The sequence below is a fragment of the Thunnus albacares genome, chromosome 5 (genome assembly GCF_914725855.1).
Source record: "Thunnus albacares chromosome 5, fThuAlb1.1, whole genome shotgun sequence".
NCBI classification, from domain to species: Eukaryota; Metazoa; Chordata; class Actinopteri; order Scombriformes; family Scombridae; genus Thunnus; species Thunnus albacares.
In genome coordinates, this window is record NC_058110.1 from 33,255,770 (window position 1) to 33,275,547 (window position 19,778).

Consider the following 19,778-nt stretch of genomic DNA (forward strand, 5'->3'; position numbering starts at 1 on the left):
TTAGGCCATAGACTGTATAAAATATGGATGTAGTTACCCACTACGGCCCGTCGCCGTCTTGGCAGTGTGTGACACTGCCTAACTCCCAGCCAATCAAAAATGGGCAAAGAGGCGGGCCGAATGGCTGAAACAAGCCACCTAGCGGCTGGTGGACCTGTCACTCAAAGCAGCCATGTCCCTCATTATGCAGAACTTTATGGCTTAATGAAATTTAAACGGGTGAGTTATAAAAAAAATTCAACCCCCTACAGTTGTCACGAAAGAGGAAATTAGCTACAGAGACGAAAACCGTTGTTTGTACCAGGCTGTAAACATGTTTATTCTGCTGTAAAGTTAAGCATTTTAACATGGGGGTCTATGGGGATTGACTCGCTTTTGGAGCCTCAAGTGGTCATTCAAGGAACTGCAGTTTTTGGCTTCATTTTTCAGCCCCGGAGGTTGCCGCTTGGTTTAGGCATGAGGAGTGAGAGAATATCAGGGTAAGCCAATCAGAGGTAGGAGAGTAGGGCGGGTCATGACTTCACCTTCCTGGGGAAGAAAAAAAAATCACTTCCTGTTCCTACAGTAGCCCAGAATGGAAAAACTAAACATGGAACCTTTCGTGTTTTTCATGAGTTTCGTGACCATCGTAGGTTCTCCTACACACTTCTCACCACTAGATGCCACTAAATCCTACACACTGGTCCTTTAAATCAAGGCCAAAGACTTTTGTTTGCTGCAGATTTTTTAAAATTCTATTTTAGCTTATTTTTATTTTCTCGTCGCTTTTATAACCATTTTTAATTGTATTTAAATGTCCTTTTATAATGTGTTTTTTTGCACTTTGTCTCAATGCTTTTACTATTTCATGTAAAGGAAGTTGAATTGCCTTGTTGAAACACATGCGATTGGAGAACTCGTTCATGTTTTTATTCATGTAGTAATTCAACAATTTGTTCACTCATTCACTCATTGTAATTCATTTACTTTCATGTCAGTAACTCCTTCCTGCGATCATCCGTTCATTCATGTGCCAGAAGTGTTAGCGTCTTAATTAGTTCATTCATTCATTGCCTGCTAGTTCATTGGTTTACTCATTAATTAATTTCATTCATTCATCCATTTGTTAAACTATTTTAACAATAGATTTGATTTTTTCATTTATTCATTTGTTCGTTCGTATAGTCATTCATTAATTCATTTTCTCATTCATTTGTTCATTCATCATTTTATTTATTCATTTTGTCCCAGATATGTTCATTCAGTCACGGCCATAACTCACTCCTTCATTTCTTCATATTCCCTCAGCCATCCAGTTTTTTAAATTAATTCATTCACTCATCTGTTTCTGTACAGCTTTACTCACTCACTTAATAATGTATTCATTCTTTCACTCCTTTATTGTTCATGTCTTTATTCATGTAGTAATTCAGCATTTCATTTGATCCAACAGTAATTTTTTTCATTCATTTATGCATCACTCATTCATAATTCATAAATTTCATGTCTCTGTTAACAATTTTCCACGGTCAGTCATTTGTTTATTCATCCATTCATTCGTCTGCTCGTATGGTTATTTAATAATTTTTTCATAAATTTGTAAATTTGTTCTTTTATTCATACGTCCATTTGTACATAGGTTTGTTCATTCAGTCACATAATTATTTACCTCTTCATGTCTTCATATTCCCTCAGCTGCTCACCCAGTTGTTTATTAATTCATTCACTCATCTGTTTCTGTACTTTATTCATTCACTTAATGTTTTCATTATTTCACACATTTAATTCGTGTAGTAATTCAGCATTTCATGTTCTCCAACAGAAATATGTTCATTCATTCACTCACTATAAGTCACGTCAGTAACTCCCTCCCACAGTCATCCATCCATTCATTCGCTCAGTCATTTGTTCATTCGTGTGTCATAGAAGCTTCTCATTGTGTTCATTCATTCACTTCCTGCTTGTTCATTAGTTTATTCATCCATTCATTTGTCATTCATGCATCCATTTGTTCAATTATTTGGTCATGGATGTTTTTTTGGATTTGTCTGTTCATACAGTCATTCAGTAGTGAATTTGTTTAATTCACACTTTCATTTTGTTCATTCACTTGTTCAAAAATATTTCAACATGTTCCCACAGTCATTCATTCATCTCTTCATTCATGTTTCTATTTGTTTGTTCATTTGTTTATTCATTCATGTGATCATTCGCTCTTTGATTTATTTATTCATTCATTCCTTATTTTTTTATTTGTTATTTATTGTTTGTTTTCATTCTCATTCATCCTTTCATTCATCCTTTCATTCATCCTTTCATTCACTCCTTCACTCCTCTCCGTCGTCATGAACAGAAACAGAATCAGACGAGTTTGTTGTTTATTGAAACTTTCCACTGAATTAACACAGCAGGGGGGGGGGGGGAGGGATGGGGAGGGGGAGGGGGGGACGTCTCCATAGCAACAAGTCACACACACATTATCATCATTATCATCACCACTGTCAACACCGTCGCCATGGTTACTGATGCTGAGTAGAATATCGTCACACAGGAAGTTACATCACAGAGCCGGAGGGAGAGTCACGAGAAGAACGACAAGAAGAAGAAGAAGAAGAACGACAGAGAGGAAGAAATAGAGAGGAGGAGGAGGAGGAAGGGAAGAAGTGACTGAGGAAAAGATGGAAGAGAGGTGAGGAGGAGGAGAGAGAAGAAAGAGGAGGAAGAAGAGAATGGAAAAAGAGAAGAGAGATAAAAGAAAAAATAGAATAAAGATAGAAGAAAAGAATAGAAAGAGGATAAAAAACTGAGAGAATGATAGAAGAGATGTGGACGGGCAATGAAAGTCAACACACACACATTCACACAAGCGCACACACACACACACATACACACACACACACACACACACACTTGTACAGGAGAACAGGAAGTAGAATCACACTGATCATCAGTTACTGTACAACACGAGCAGAAAACACGTCACCATGCGGAGGAAGATACCAACGCTAAAAACAGCTTTCACTTTTCAAAAAAACAAACAAACAAACAAACAAACAAAAAAAAAAACAACCAAAGAAGAAGCATCAAGTTTTTTTTTTTTTTTGTCCCTTTTTTTTTTCAGACCCAGAACTTTCCGGAAAGACTTTTACAAAAACAGCTCACACCTGCTGCTGATTGGCTGAGAGCCGAGAAATAGACAAATTAAAAAAAAACAGCAACACTCTTTAGCCGACAGAAATGTCCATCTGAAGATTTTATTCATCTGGTTTAGGAGGTAGGAAGGTTAAATTTTAAGGTGGTAGGACACACAGGAAGCTTCTTTTTTTAAGGTTCCTCTCTAAAGGAAGCATACAGAGGCTCCTCGGGTTTCCGTTTAGTTTCTCTTCATTATTTAGTGTGACATAATGTTCATGTTAGCAGGATTTAACTTCAAAGAAACACAATGATTTAAGAGTTATTTCTTTGAGTTGACTTACAACAACTGCAGCTGCAAACATCTCGTCCATCAAAAGTTCCGAATCTAGCAAGAAAGTGGCTCGAGGTGGGTTTCCATCCACTGTTTTTTTTTTATGTGCTTTTTCAAATTGTGCATAAAAAAACATGAGTGGAAACGCTGGAAATTCAAGGAAAAAAATGTTGAAATATCACAAAAAGTTTGGACGCTTGTATGAGGTGGAAAAGTCAACAAAGTGTGATGGAAACAGATTTTTTTCCACTAGAAATCAAACCGTCTCTGCTGCAGTTTCCTAGAATGGTTTCCAGGGTTACCAGGTGACAAATGACAGAAAGACCTGATGGTTACTTTTAATGGATTTTGGATCATTTTCTGTTTTCAGATTCCATCAGAGTGGCTGGAAATATATTGAAGTAAAACAAACTGCAGTAGAAACCAGTAGAATCATCTCATCTGTTGTTTTAGGAAACCCCAGATGTTACAATCATTCAGAGGGACATTTGCGCAGCGTCTCGTCTCCGAGAGGAGCGACAGGAATGTAATAGACAGCAGAAAGAAGCTCCAGCTGAGCCCATTAATCAAACACACAAACAGTGCAAACTGTAATGACGGAGGAGCCATTTCGGATCCAGTTTCCAGCCGGCGTCACCATGAAGCCAGAGTCCACACTGGGTTTTTTACGGCATCTCCAGAATGACATCACTTCCTGTGTTGATATTTACATGCAGCAAGACAAACAGCGAAACAGCTGGGAGGTGATGTTGGTGGATGCACGTTTGTTGGGTTCGAATCCAGTTTGAATCTGGTTTGGATCTGATTTGTCTGAACCCAGTCTGAACGGCTTCATGGCGGGCCGACGGGAATCTGGTCTGCTAATTGGTGGGGGCGGGGCATACCAAGGGGGCGGGGCAGATCATTAGGTTCAATAGGAAACATGAAGAAACAGTTCAGTCTATATTATATATATCTGTTCAAAGTGATATCTATACAACACAAACATACATTCTCTCCACATATTATGTATTTTAATATGAATAACTCTTATCAACATCATCACTTGATTCAGAAGTTTCTATTTGTCAGCGTTGTTTAATTGTTTGTCGTTGTTGTTGTTCTTTTGGTGCTTCGTTCAAGTTGTGGATTTATTATTTATAACTCTTTTTTTTATCATTTACACATCGATTCATTATAGTGAACATCTAAACTTCACCCTTCTCCCCTCTTTCAACCTTCTTCTCCCTCCCCAAAAACCTCCCACCCACCCCACCCACCCCGTTAACTTTGCAGACAGACAGGAGTGTTGCATTGTGGGTAGGTTGCAGGCGACCCACTGTTGGTTCACTCCGACGTTTTCTGTGAAAGAAACGGGAACAGGAAAATTAGGAACAAGTGCAAACTGAAAAATTATTTAATAATTCCAGAAATTATGTTTTTCAGGCATTTTGTCCTAAAAAAAATTGTTGGTCTTTAATAAAAAAAACCCACCGACAGGGGTGGAACCACCTGTATTATAATGTCTCACCTGGTAAATTCAGTATAATGTCTATTTCAACAGCACTTATTCAATTAGTACTAAAACAGTCTGTTTTTTCTACTTTGCTGTTTTTTCGGTTGTTGTCAACACTTCCTGCAGATGTTTCACATTAAAGGCCTTCCACTAAAGGGGGGGATTATTCCCTTTGAGCTGCTGGAAGATTTTTTGGTCCAGGTATCATCGGATAATTCGTAATTCATTTGTAATTCAAAAACCAAAAAACTACATTAGCCTACCCATGATCCTCAGCGACCGTTGCTATGGTGAAAACGATATTCAATCTAAAAAGGAATAACAATAAAACGAATCGGCAAAAACCAAAAACGGGCGGGTTTGATTGGTTTGGTTTGATTTGATTCTGACACCAAAAAATTTTTTGTTTTGTTTTTTTGTTTTGAAACAAATAAGAGATTTACCGTTTTTTTGGTTTTTGAATTACAAATGAATTACGAATTATCCGATGATACCTGAACCTTTTTTACTGTGAAACATCTGCAGGAAGTGTTCAGTTTCAGTGACGGTAGCTTAAAGTGAAAGTGGAAAAAACAGCAAAGTAGAAGTGCAATCAGTATTGTCGTTAAACCGAGAAAGTGTTTTCAGCAGAGTGGTGAGTATGACATGACTGTTTTTGTACTCATGCAAACAGTGCTGTGGAAATGGACGTTATAATGAGTTTATTGATACTACAGGACCAAGTTATTGGTTCAGTTTGTCCTGATGGTAGCACAGGAGAAAAGTCAGGGGGTTGACAAAAATATGAAGATTTATCTGGTGGGTACAATTTGGTCTATAGCTTTTTGGATGTCCTGCACCAATTAAACACTTACAGGCTTGTGTTAGTTAACAATTCTCATGTGCAGAATCAGACTTAATACTTTCCTCCTTCCTCCAAACCCATTGTTCCAACTGAAGATCTTTAAAAACACCTCACAAATATATAGTTTCATGTTTAATAAAGGCTTAGTAATACCCTACAACAGCTGGTCACTGTAGTGTTTATCAAACAAACAGGAGGAAACAGTGCATTTGTTGAGGACTATTTTCAGCGGTGGATGAATCAACATTTGGTGCTCTAGTGAGTATTTCTGGCTGCAGGATGGTGTGTGTGGGACTGAGTCAAAATAAACTCGGTGTGTTGGTTCATAGTAATGAAGGAACATGTCACCCGGTGCAACTGTGTGACTCATTGATGAGTATTAATATTTTTTGGAGCTCTGAGGAACAGAAGAAAAAGAGATATCACAATACTTGTTAGGAGACCAATTCATTGTTGGTTTATCTCTTTAAAGTCAGTTAAATTATTTAATTCATTTTCATCAAATGTAATGGACTAATCAGGCAGTGACCTTAACTTCAACTTCCAGTGTGACTCACCATCTTCCTGTCAGTTCACATCTGATTGGAGAAGGAGGTTGGCGCCCCCTGCTGGCCGTAGCCCTGACCGTACTCTGCATCCTGGAGGACAGACAACAGCAGACAGCATGACACACAGAAACACTATATACTAGTACTATACAGTATACACTACTGTATGTACCTATACGTAGGTAGTATGTTATTTTGGCAGTCAGTATACAGAAAATTATTATACCTGACTATTTTTAACAGGAACAGGAAATGATACAAGGCAAATTACAATAAACATAAGTCAAACTGTGACCTTTGGGAAGCAGTGAAATGTTTCTTTTAAACATTTTTTTGTCGTTAAGTTGTTCCAGGGCTGATCCACTACCTTCTCTAGTTTTACAGTTTGATTTGTTGTATTTTTCAATAAGTTCACTTGAATGCACCTTTTCCTGCTGTCACATGACTGACAAGGTTATAGCTTAGCTAGCATTATAGCTAACAAGCTTCTCCACTGACTCTTATTACCATCTTACAAGTTAAGTAACGTTGGTGTAGTTAGCACAGCTAGTCAAGGATGCATTCGGCTGTCTTCTTCTGTCACATTACCCTCACCTGGTATGTCATAACAGAACCTCAAGAGTATCACATATCTCTTTCCTTGACTTAAAGCCACCTCTAGACTGTGTGACAACAACGATCTTATAAGTTTATTGCATGACACATTGTGCGAGATGCCTATGATAAAATCTTGGTCACAGTCAGTGTCAGACTGTGGATATCAATATGAGGCTGTCAGATTGTGAGATGAATGTGTGGTGAATTGTAGCACTAGAATCTAGGACGCCGTTTTGGACTGACATCAAAAGATTTCACCACATTTCTCTCACAATTGTCAACCTTTGTCTCAGACAGTCCAAAATCACACATTGTGAAGGGGCCTTAAGACGCATGTTTGCTGACAGGTCTGCTACCTCTGTCTGCACAGTGAGCTTGGGGAGTGCTTTTTGGAGGGCCATTGGGGTTTGGAAACTCAACCAGAACCTTGTAATGAAGCCCTTGGCCTTTTTGAGTTGACCCCCTTAAGGACCACTGGATCCCCAAGAAAACTGTGATCAGAACATCATGTGTACCCCTCAGAAACCCCCAGTCATCTTGCTGAGCACCCTGGGAACTCGCACAGAAAAATAGACTCTTTCAACGTCTTTGAAGACCTTTGAAACATTTAGGTCCTCCTAGAAGACCCCTGGAACCCCCTCAGAAACCCTGGCACCTCTTTAATGACTACTAAAAATCCCTTGAGAACCCTTAGAATCAAGATAATAATAATAAAAATAGTAATAATACATTTAATTTGTACTGCACCTTTCATTCATAGTGAAACTCAAAGTGCTACAGTATTAATAACAGAACACACAACATAAAGAAAATAGTAATAAGAGTAAATATGAAAAAGCCTTCTTGAATAGAGGTGTGATGCAGCAGAGCAGAAGAAGAATCTATACCAGGTGTAAATGTAAAGGCCTGTGATCAGACAACGTATCAGATACAGATCATAGGTTAATACCAGGTGGAGATGAAGTCTCTATGGAGCTAGGCTAGCAGGTTCTCCATGCTTCTTCATTCGTCTTGTGCTACGCTAGGCTAAACATGTATCCACGCCAATATCTGTTGGTTGGTTAAGATTGCCAGCGTGAGCCTTGGACTGTTTTTAACCACTCCAAAGCCACACCCAAATCCAACTGGCCAATCACAGCCAGGTTGTTGGAACTCCTGCTCTGAGCTGAAGTTACCTGGTGTTGATTTTCTTGTGAGTATTAATTAACAGCAGGTAGCAGGTTGAGGCTGATCACCTGGTTGTATCCTTGCTGATTGTAGTCGGGTTGGTAGCCTCCCTGGTTGCTGGCATACGGGTCTTGTTCATACGCCCCCTGCTGGCCGTAAGCATCTGGTGCAGCAGGTTTATCCTGAGGAGGTGGAGCTCGCATGAAGGGGGCAATGATTCCTGTCTCCTTAAATACGAACCAGAGGTTTCCCGCCCACAGGATCAGGTTAATAAAACCAAACGCCTGGAAGAGGAGAAGATGAAGGAAATTCTTATTTGATTTTCAGTTTGGATAGATACAGATACCAAGACAGTCCTTTTTAAAAATAGAAACATCATTTTTATGCAAAATACTTTCTGTCATCCAACAAAAGGAGCCATAGTGTTAATTGTTCCTAAACACAAGCAGTCATAGAAGAGCCAGAAATATATTCTAAAACCAGCAACATTAAGATTAAAATCAGGAACCATCTGAATAAGTAATGAATCTGACCAGATGCTTTCAATGCTTGTTGCCATGGACACTTTATGGTTGGTACCAAAACAATGTTGTGAAGTTTGATAACCAGCCCTACCCCTCAAAAATCACAAAGAGCTGACCTAAACCAGATCTCAGATGTACTAATCCACCGTGATTCTGGTTCAGGTCAGCCAATAAAAGAGATTCTTCCAGATTCTTCCTGAAGCCGTTTGGAGAGAGTTCGGTGTGTTTGTTGGAACTGGAAATCAAAATAATAAATCTGGCCAGACATTTGTTTCCCACTTTTGATACTTGACAATTTTTAGTGCTTTATCCTATGGACTGATGTCTAAGGCTATGGTACTCTGCTAGAAAACTGTGGTTGGAAGCTGCCACATGTGAATGAATTCAAATATCTCTTGGTCCGGAGTGAGGGTAAGACAAAGCATGAGATCGACAGGTGTATAGGCGATCATTGATACAGATGACTAAAATGAGTTTCCTTCTGAAGTGTCTGGGCTCAGCCTTAAAGACTCAGAGCTCAAACATCTGGAAGGACTTCAGAAGAGAATCGCTGCTACTTCACATTAAAAGGCGTCAGATGAGGTGGCTCAGGTGTCTGATCAGGATGCTTTCTGGATACCTCCTTGTTGAGATCTTCTGGGCATGAGTGGCAGACCCTAAACACACTGGAGAGATAATATATCTTGTCTAATTTGGGAACACTTCGGGATCCTTCAGGAGGAGCTGGAAGAACTGGACTGGGAGACAGATGTTTGGGCTACTTTGCCAAGCTGCTGCTATCATGACCTGGACCTAGATAAGCAGCAGAAAATAAATCGATGGTGCTATGGACACATTTCAGTCGATTTCTGTGGATGTTTTGATCCATTTTCCATCCTCCTCTATTAGCTCTACTAACTGACCTACGAAATTACCCAGAAACTGAGGTGGACTAGGAGATGTTGACCTGAGATATGGTATAGGTCAACTCCATGTGTTTTCCAAGGTGTAGTGCTTTGTATTTGACCTCAGTGCTTTTTTGGTACTGTCTGACATGTGTCTGTAACACCATTCATCCATCCTTCCATTATCAATCACTTATCCAGGTTCAGTTCCTGGTGGTGGAAGGCTAAGCAAGATGGCCCACATGTCCTTCTCCCCATCCTCGGTTCATAGTGTAGTATATCAAAAACTATCAAGTAAAAAGAAAAGAAAGGCTCAAAATGTCGGTCAGACTCGTAATCTTGTCACCTTTGATCAGATAGTTCCTGATTTAAATCCCTGTTAAATGACAAAATGCATAGTTTGTAATTGATGTGAAATCCCAGCAGGACATTTGTTAGCTTCTTCTAAAACTGTCACAAACCACTGTTACAAATTAAACTGTGGTCACGTTTAAGCCCTGGAATGACTGTTAAGATTGGGCAGTGATCACAATTAACCAATGTTGACTGGTGGTAGGAAACAGGAAGTGAACAGCAGTTTCTGTTGTCAAAGTCTGATGCTTTTTCAAGAGTCATAATTCCTACAACCGACTGAGGTTTTCGTCATGGGATGTTTGCTGAAACAATCGATGCTGTCTCCAGAAAGGCTAGGTCGAGAGCAACTTGACTTGATTTAGATTCTTGATTCGTCTCTCATCTAAAATGCTTCTTCAGTCAATAACAAATTGAAATGTCTTCAGGAATCTAAAGTCCCGGATGAATGAGAATCACAAACATATTGATGCTGTTGTTCTTGTACAGCTGCTTGCATTTAGTCAACATTTTACATTTAAGAACTCTGGCATCTGTTGTGCAGTATCACTAACTTACTTAAACCTTATAACTTGTTTTTTAGTATCTGTACTGAAACTCAGATATGGGCACTAGTGTCCAAAAATTTTGAATGACACCCAGACTGCTGTGAGGGTCTTGTCTGCTTGATGACTTCTTCAGAGGTCAGAAATGTTGTCCTGACCTGCAGAGGTGTCAGGCCCAGCGAATGTCTTACCACAGAGGTGTTGAGTCCAGACATGACTGGATCGTGGACTTCACGGCAGCGGTTCTCCTCAACATCGCAGGCAGAGATCAGAGTGATCACTCCGTCCGGGTCAGTCGCCGTCTTCACGTCAGTCAAACCTTTAGCCCAGGCCGCCGAACTCACCAGCCACATGAAGGCAAACACCCCGGTCACCCCCAGGTCCTAAACACACACAGTTTGTCAGTGATATTTCCCATAGGTCACCTGTCAGCAGCACTTTTTAGGTCAAAGAACTTACAATCAGTGGGCCCTTGTTGTTCTCCTTGTACTTTTCAAAGAAGAAGATGTAGATGCTGAGAGCTGCTGTGGAGTAGAGGAAGGCAAAGACGCCGATGGTGACAAAGAACTCGGCCGAGGAAGAGTAGTCGCCAACCAGGAAGAGACGCTCCTTGTTCCCGCTACTACAGGTCGGGGCATCGAAATACACCTGGTGGAGTCTGAGAGAGAGGAAGAAGGGAAGAGTGTGAAGTTTTTTAGCCACATTAGCAGTTTGAGGCTAAGGACGGTGAATTCTCTCAGTCTGTTGGTTCAACTCAAAAATATGTCAACAACTGCTGGACGGATAAACAGAAATTCCTGTTCCTCTCAGGATGAATTCTAATGACTTCAACAGCCCCCAAAAATTTACACTTGTCCAGAAAATTATATCATGACAGAGAACCTCCAAAACATAGGTAATGTGAGATTAACGGTAATATAGTCTGCTAACATTCATGTAAACACAGCTTAGTTTAAGAACATCTAAAAGCTTTACAGCTGCTGAGTCTGACAGTTTGAGATGTCCTGAACTCTACTGAGCATGCTCTATTGGTCCAAAAACATGGAAGCATGAGACACATCTGGATATTTTTTATAGCAGAAAGATGATTTTTTTTCTGTGCAACTGGGCCACTTTCATAGGAATGAATAGGGAACCGTCTTGTAGTGCCGTATTCAGTTCTTTATAATACATCCATCTTAAATGCATTGTCAACATCCATGTTTAGTAGCTTGCAGTCTTCTTCTTTGCTGACTTTGCTGGAACATTTCAGTGTTTCTTGACATTTTAGAGAAAAAATCCAAAAACTGAAAACAGATTTGTGTATCAGAACTTTGTTTTTTCTTCTTTCCTCTCCCATTAATCATCTCACGACTCCTCAGATTTATCTGCTGACCCTTTGGAGGGGCCCGACCCCTAGGTTGGGAACCACTGGACTAAACTAGCTAACTGTATATAAAGTAGTGTAAACTAGCTCCACCTCCAGCAGCTACAACAGTAACATGCTGCTCTAACACTGATGCTTCACTATTAATAATCTAATGATGTCGTATATAATAATATATCAGTCAGAGGGACCAAACCACTACTTTTACTGCAATACTTTAACTACATCAAGCTCATAATACTTATGTACTTTTACTGCAATACTTTAACTACATCAAGCTCATAATACTTATGTACTTTTACTGCAATACTTTAACTACATCAAGCTCATAATACTTATGTACTTTTACTGTAGTAGGATTTTTTATGCAGGACTGTTACTTGTACTGCAGTTTTTTTACATTGCTGTCTTTGTACTTTTACTTTACTCTTTTAAATCTGGATCACCACACATTAAAACTTCATTTTCTCTCCTTGTTTTGCTTCTGCTGTCTCTGTTTATTCAGTGAGTCGTAAAGTTTAGGACAAATGCAACATTTAACTTAGTATGAATCATTTTCACCTCAACATGTGCTGAACAGAGTGAGTCCTCGGCTGCCTCCATTTGTGTTTGTGTTTGTGTTAGTCTGTATTCTGTTCATCATACAGCAGCTTCAGTCTAAAAGTCAGAGTCAGTATCAGGGGAGATGGGTTTTTTTTTTGTCGTACTGACCTGAATGGATACTCAAACTCCACCTCAATGCTCAGGTCGCTGTTCGTCCGGTTCTTACACTCCACCGACACCCGGAACATCCCAGAATAACTGCCGCAGGTGGAGAAGGCAAAGATGGCGAAGAACTTGAGGAGAAGAAATAAAAAAAAAGAAGTAAGTAATACTGCAGAGACTCTTAAAAAACATCTTATCATAGTTAAAAATATATATTATGAGTCACAGCAGTGTTGTAAAAGGAAACCAAAGGAGGCATAGTAACAAAAAGAGGCACTAAAAAGACTGTAACGTTGAAAGATATCTACTTGATTTGACTCATTTGGACGCTGAAGCTTCATATTAGCTTCAGATAAACTTTTAAATACATTTTTTGCACAGAAGGAGGACTGTGGATTTTGTCCTCCATCACTTCCATTGTAATGTCATTATGAAGGGATCTTCTAATGGTCAGTATGAACAGGAGGAATGATTACAGCAAGAAAAACAGCTTTAATGTTCATTTGGGCTCCTGACTGTTGTTTTTTTTTATTTAATTCAGCAACTATGGAGGCATTTTGTTTAAAACTTAAGCTGCAAAGCGTTTTGAATTCATTATGCTCTGATTCAGACCTCTGACTGACTTCTTCTCCATAGCAACGGCGGCCGAGGCTCATGGGTATTGTAGTATTCTTAGTCGTCCGCCAAAATCAAGGACAAAACTTTTTTTTATTTCTCAAAGTACAAAGTAGAACAGACTTAAATCAGTATCAGAGGAATCAAACTCACAACCCAGTGCCTCGCTCAGCAACACAGCTCTGTTTGCTCCTGCTTTAATGATGATATCATCATCATCATCATCATCATCATCATCACTGCTGAGCAACCAGCTTAGAGAGGTCACGCCCACACACACACACACACACACAGCAGGGATCGGACAGTGAGTCTGACTGTGACCATCTGCTCACTGTGTGTGTTTATTGAGCCTCTAGAGTGAATCATGTTCAGTCTTTTTCAGCTCAGTGTGCCTTGCTCATGGGCAGAGTCGTGTGTGTGTTTGTGAGGGTAAAAGGTACTTCAGCAGTTTTTATGGGGGTTTGAACCAGCATTTCTGATTTCTGTTGTATAGTAGCACCTTAAAAATGCTCTCAGTACATTTTGGGGACATCCGACGAGCAAGTTATGATGACTTTCCTGAAAGATTTGATTTTTGAGAATGTTTTTAGAACGTCATCTGAAAATGTTGTTAACAGAAGGATTTCTGTTTTTCACTGTATCACCTTAAAAATGTTCTTAGAAAGGTTTTGATTTGATTTGATTTATTAATTGGGACAGTGTGCAGTTTTAAACATTAAAGATGCACTGCGCCCGCGTTAGCTCGAAGCTAATTAGCATCCGTAGTCCCACACAATCAAAACATACAACAGCACAACAACAAACAGTACAAAGCAAAAAAACAAAAAAACAGAAAACAACAACAAAGCCCCCACAAACAAAACATGCAGAACACACCACCATACAAAATACAAAGCTAAAATGTCAGTGCATTTTGGGAATTTTCAGAGCGTTTTGGGAAAATATCCACATCCTTTTGTGAAATATTTTTGAGAATGCTTTCAGAACTTTTATTTTTAAAGTATTGTCAACATTAGGATTTCTGTTGTTTGGGAACATCTTCAGAATGTTTTCAGAGGAGTTTTTTTCCCCACAATTTGGAAAACATTTTGGAAATGTAACAGACGGATTTCTGTTTTATGGTATCACCTTAAAAATATTCTCAGAAAGGGTTGAAAATATTGTTGGTACATTTTGGGAACATCAGAGAACATTTTCAGAGCATTTTGGGAATGTTTTAAGAATAATTTATCATTATCATTTATCATTTTGTGAAAGAACTTTTCGGGCTTGTTTTGAGAACATTTTAATGACATTTTTGGAGCGTTGTCAACAGAAGGATTTCTGTTATTTGGGAACGTCGTCAGTATGTTTGGAAAAATTTAGATTTTCAAAACATCATCTGAAAATATTCTTGACAACAGAAGGATTTCTGTTGTTCAGTAACACCTTAAAAATATTGTCAGAGAGTTTTCAGAACATTTTCTACAAGATCAGATTTTTGAGAATGCTTTCAGGACCTTTAGTAACTTTGTAAAATTGCTTACAGAACATTTTCTGGACATCCTAATGACATTTTTAGAACAATCTTGGAAAAGCTTTAAGAACATCATTTTGGAAACATTGTCAATAGTGACAATAGTGACACCATAGAGGGGTTTTGGGATAGATGGTGGAACATTTTTTGAGAATGCTTTCAGAACAATTTGGGAACATAATGTGAGGACACTTACAACATTTTAGAAATATTATCAGTGTTTTAAGAATATTTTTTTACATTCTCAGAACATTTTTAAGGCTGATAAAAAATACAAAGTTTACAGTGAAAAACACCAGATCTGTCTGGTCATCAAATCTGACGTCAGACTGACAGAAAAATATTAAAATCACACTCGTGTTCCAACAGTGAAACAAACATTTAGGAAACAAACAGGTTGAAAAACACATTTTTTTAAAGTCAGTATAAAAACAGTGGAGGAAGTACTACTCGTATGTGCTGCAGTCTGCAGAGTTATTTGTGTTTCTCTGATGAACTCACCCATTCTAAGACCTTAATGAAGCCCAGAGGAAGCTTCAGCACCCTGAACTGACCTTGGGCCACCAACTGTAGAGAGACAGACAGCACATATTACAGTTATTTATAGCAGAACAACAGACACGCTGATAACTCCTGTCTCTGTTACCCGAGTTGACACTGAAGGTGAATATTAGAGTCAGCAGAGAGACGAGAGGACACAAAACAGATCAGCGTCAGTTGAGCATGAACACACAATAAAAGCGTCATCTTATTGCATCACAGTAACACATGAACGCACACGTGTAGAAATCAAAACCCTCGTTCTCAGACGTCAGTTCCCTGATATAGATCGGAGATACGCTGGCGCTTCCTCCTGGAACAAAAGGACTGAAACTGTCAGAGTTGATTATTGTTGGTGGATTTTAAAGGATGCATCTGGTGATTTTCTATGTTTTTCTTATTGTCAACAATTGAAAAATGGGAAGAATTTTGAGAAATATTGGTTTGGTCTCGTCGTCCCTCTGAATGCTTTCATCCACTCTTACAGCCGTCATAACCCAAAATCAATCAACTTTCCAGCAGTTTGTCAAAAAAAATGCTATACATTTATGTGTAATATAGAATATTTTGTTAATCAAAAATGATGGTTTTCATACAAATATACTTGTGTTTAATGTAAAGTAACAGTGAGCTCATATTACTACAATTAATTAAAGTTGAACCAACGTTTTATTTGTATTTATCATTTTAGAAGTATTCATATTGTGTTGTTATACGGCTACTATGATGATTTAAAATACATATATTACAGACCAGAGCCGCAATGATTAATCGATTAATTGATCAGTTGCAAACTACAGATTTTAGGTAATTAATCACTTTGACTCATTTTTAAAGAAGAAAACGTCCAAATTCTCAGATTCCAGCTTCTCAAATCAACAGAATATCTTTGGTTTGTGGACAAAACAAGACATTTGAGGACGTCATGTTGGGCTTTGGGAGACAGTGAATGATATCTTTCACCATATTTCGACATTTAAATAGACCAAACAACTAATCCATTAATTGAGAAAATGATCGACCAATTAATCAATAATAAAATCATGGTTAGTTGCAGCCCATCCCTCTCAATAACTGCTGTTTGCTTGAGTCAGACACAAAAGAACCATACAGAGATATATAATAGAGACTCAATGCATTTTTTAATACTAAAAACTAATGAAAATGTCCCAATTCAGTTTTAATGATGTTCATATTCTCACACTGTTTATATAAATGACGCCTACGTAAGTTATATCATCAGTTACACGTTCTGCTCGATCAATCGTTTTGCAGAAACAAAATCAAAAGCAGCAGGAAAAAGGAAAATGAGTTGTGAGCTGCATGTTTGTGTATGAGAGACATCATTTTATAAAAGAATATTCCAGCCAAACAGGAAATGAGGATCACTGCAGGAACTTACTCGTCAATAAAAAAGACTTTCAAAAAAAATAACCCCCGATGACTTCAGATGTCTTGTTTTGCTCAACCAACTGTCCAAAACCCCCGACGATATTCAGTTTACAGTGATATTAAACCAGAGGCGGAGCTGGACTCTCAGCTCAGAGAGTCATTTTAAAATTTACAACTGTAAAATAGCTGAAAGAGATCAGTGCAATTAGAGAAAGTCTAAAAAGTCTGCTTTATACTTTTTATCATCTTGTGAGTCTACACATTTATCAAGGATATCAAGAAATAAGGTAAAAAGTAGGATAACATGTCATTTCTATCAAAACAGAGTGTTTCATAATGGTGTAATACAATAAACCGCATTACATTCTATTATAAAAACCCCTAGGATGGCATTAAGACGGCATATAAAAAGAAACAATGCACACATACTTCTTTATTGTTTAAGAGTTTTTGTTCATGTCAAAAAGTATCACTGCAGGTGTCAAATACACGACTCACTCTTTGTTTTCTATATGCATGAATGAATTCTCACAAGCAACAAGCAGACAGTCAACAGGTGACTGAACCATTATAAATGCAAGAACTGGGGAAAATCTACTTTATTCAAAGCTTCGGCGGGTTTGACAATCCCAGCACAAGTGATATAATTTCCATAAATTATGGAAGTCACCTGTTTCACTCAGCCTGTGTTATAGTGTGGTCCATTACAGTGAGGTCTGATAGTTTGATGCCTCAGACTTGCGAGTTTCATTCACCACAAACATAAAAAGACACAAATAGCTCATATTTTGGATAAAACTTTCAGCAAAGTTGGTCATTAACTTTGAATAACTACCCCTGCAGTCCTCACTTCCTGAGCAGAAACACGGACAGCGCCACTCTGCCATTACAACCCACATAGTGGTCGGAGGCGGTATTACACTTGTAGTGAAAAGAACCACCGTAGAGAATGAATTGAAAATATTAAAGGACCAGTGTGTAAGATTTAGTGGCATCTGGTGGTGAGGTTGCAGATTGCAACCATCTGAATACCCCTCCTCTTCCAAACAGCAGGAGAACCTACAGTTGCTGCACAACCCCCCCAAAAAACAAAAGGCCCTCTCTAGAGCCAGTGTTTGGTTTGTCTGTTCTGGGCTACCGTAGAAACATGGCGGCCTCCGTGGAAGAGGACCTGCTGCTTCTGTAGATATAAAGGGCTCATTCTAATGTAACGAGAACACAATGATTCTTATTTTCAGGTGATTATACACTAATTAAAACATACTTATGAATATTATATTCCATTTCTGCCACGTCTGTTCTACTAGATGCCGCTAAATTCTAAACACTGCACCTTTAAGAGAGCATGTGCAGAGTGATTACACTCACTCTGCACATGCTCAGTTTGTCTTCTTGCTTACAAAAAAGGAGACACAGTTTAAACTCCCAGAGAAAGTTACCAAGCAAAAGTGTTGTTTTTTTGAGGTAAAAATTTTTACTTTTCTATCAGATGTATTTTTTGGATACTGTCCTGAGATCAAATGTCTAGAAATCCAAATGAGTATTATTAGAATCACTTGAAGCCAGTTCACATGAGGTGAAAACATGGCTGGTGATACTGGGACGGTTGTAACACCTTGTTATAGCCAAGTTTCATTTATATTTCAAAAACCTAAAGGCCTACATAAACTAGATAGATAGATAGATAGATAGATAGATAGATAGATAGATAGATAGATAGAAAATTAAATGTAAAATGTCATAAATTTACAATGTGTTGTATGTTAAATGTAATGTTAAATAATCTTTTTCATTTTGAGTATTTGATTGGTTAATTATATATATTTTTGACATGTTACAACCGTCCCTGTACACTGGGACTGTTGTAACAGTGGGGTGACTGTATTTAAATCAATTTTGCAGCCTGTACATATTTCATAAAACCACTTAAATATATTGTTTCAGTAGTTGACACATTGAAGTTTATAATATAGCAAATGGACTATTCCAGTGTAAATGGTTTTTGATTTATCAGGAAAATGACTGTCAACTGTCCCCGGTCTCCCCTATAGATATTACGGCCGTTCCTGTGTTCAAACAAACAGATCAATACTTCCTCTCAGATTTCAGTCTGCTGTCTTCAGACTCGACATGACTGGTGTGATATTTAATATTCAAATTTCATATCACTCACTACAGAGAGTCTGTTTCTGTAAATGACACCAGAGTCCATTAAAACGACTCAGTTAGTCAATAAACCAATCAGTGACCGTCGAATGATCGCAGCTCTGACTGCAGATATACACACAACCAAATGTACAAAATTAAAAATCACAGAAACACTGCAGTTCTTACAGGGTTGATTATTGGAATATTATTATAATATTTAATAATAAAAACACATTAAGGTCACAATTGATTGTAAAACATCAGAGGAACGTTAAAACAACGAGGAGCTGCCTGTGCAGGTATATTTTTCAGGATATTGTTGATTTAATATTTTATTAAAATAGAATCTAAACAAACTAAATTAAAAAATAATTTATATATCATATAATAGACACATAACATTTACAAATAAATCTGAATCACAAATTGTCTCTGAATATTATTGAAATATTTTGATCTGAAACTATTAGATGACTAATTGATTAGTCAATTAACAGAAAAATAATGAAATCGAGTAATCTCTGGAGTCTTGACTTCCACCTTCTCCAGTGTCTCAGATCTTCTGAATATTTAAGTTTTGGACTTTTGGTCAAATAAAATATGACATTTGATGACGTCAGTTTGAGTTTTTGTGATTTTAGAAACCAAACGATGAATCAAATAATCTAGAAAATAATCTGCAGAATGAGCGATAATGAAAACAATCGTTAGTTGCTGCTGTACAAATATTATAGAAATGTAACAGTGACACATGATTCAGTCTGTCAGTTCAGATCTTTGTTGACATTCAAGAAGAAATTCTAGAGACGAGAAGAGACGTTTAAGTGTTGAAACCAACTGAATACTGTAAAAATATGAAATCTGAAACTGAATGCTGTGCAGTGAACAGAAGGACAGGTTATTGGAATCAGAGTCAATATAATATATATTTATATATAGTATATTTATATTTATTTATTTATATAATATTTACATATATATCACTTACACATTACTGGGTTAAAGCTAGGGTAGATCATATATTTTAGAAGCTTGTTTTGTCATATTTGTTGAAATTCTCTGTACATTCCAACAGCAATCAATAAATCAAATG

General features: G+C 37.9%; 1 protein-coding gene across 1 annotated transcript in view; it reads right to left on the reverse strand.

The window, feature by feature from the left end:
* Positions 1 to 4,699: 4,699 nt before the first annotated feature.
* sypa (synaptophysin a) overlaps positions 4,700 to 19,778 on the reverse strand; it is a 28,260-nt gene continuing 13,181 nt past the window's right edge. Inside the window, exons 2-8 of the mRNA XM_044350569.1 lie at positions 15,107 to 15,172; positions 12,478 to 12,602; positions 10,860 to 11,058; positions 10,592 to 10,783; positions 8,165 to 8,380; positions 6,342 to 6,422; positions 4,700 to 4,786 (exon numbers count right to left, since the gene is read on the reverse strand). Coding sequence (XP_044206504.1) covers positions 6,357 to 6,422; positions 8,165 to 8,380; positions 10,592 to 10,783; positions 10,860 to 11,058; positions 12,478 to 12,602; positions 15,107 to 15,172 — 864 coding nt within the window. The 3' untranslated portion in view covers positions 4,700 to 4,786; positions 6,342 to 6,356. The remainder of the gene's footprint in view (positions 4,787 to 6,341; positions 6,423 to 8,164; positions 8,381 to 10,591; positions 10,784 to 10,859; positions 11,059 to 12,477; positions 12,603 to 15,106; positions 15,173 to 19,778) is intronic.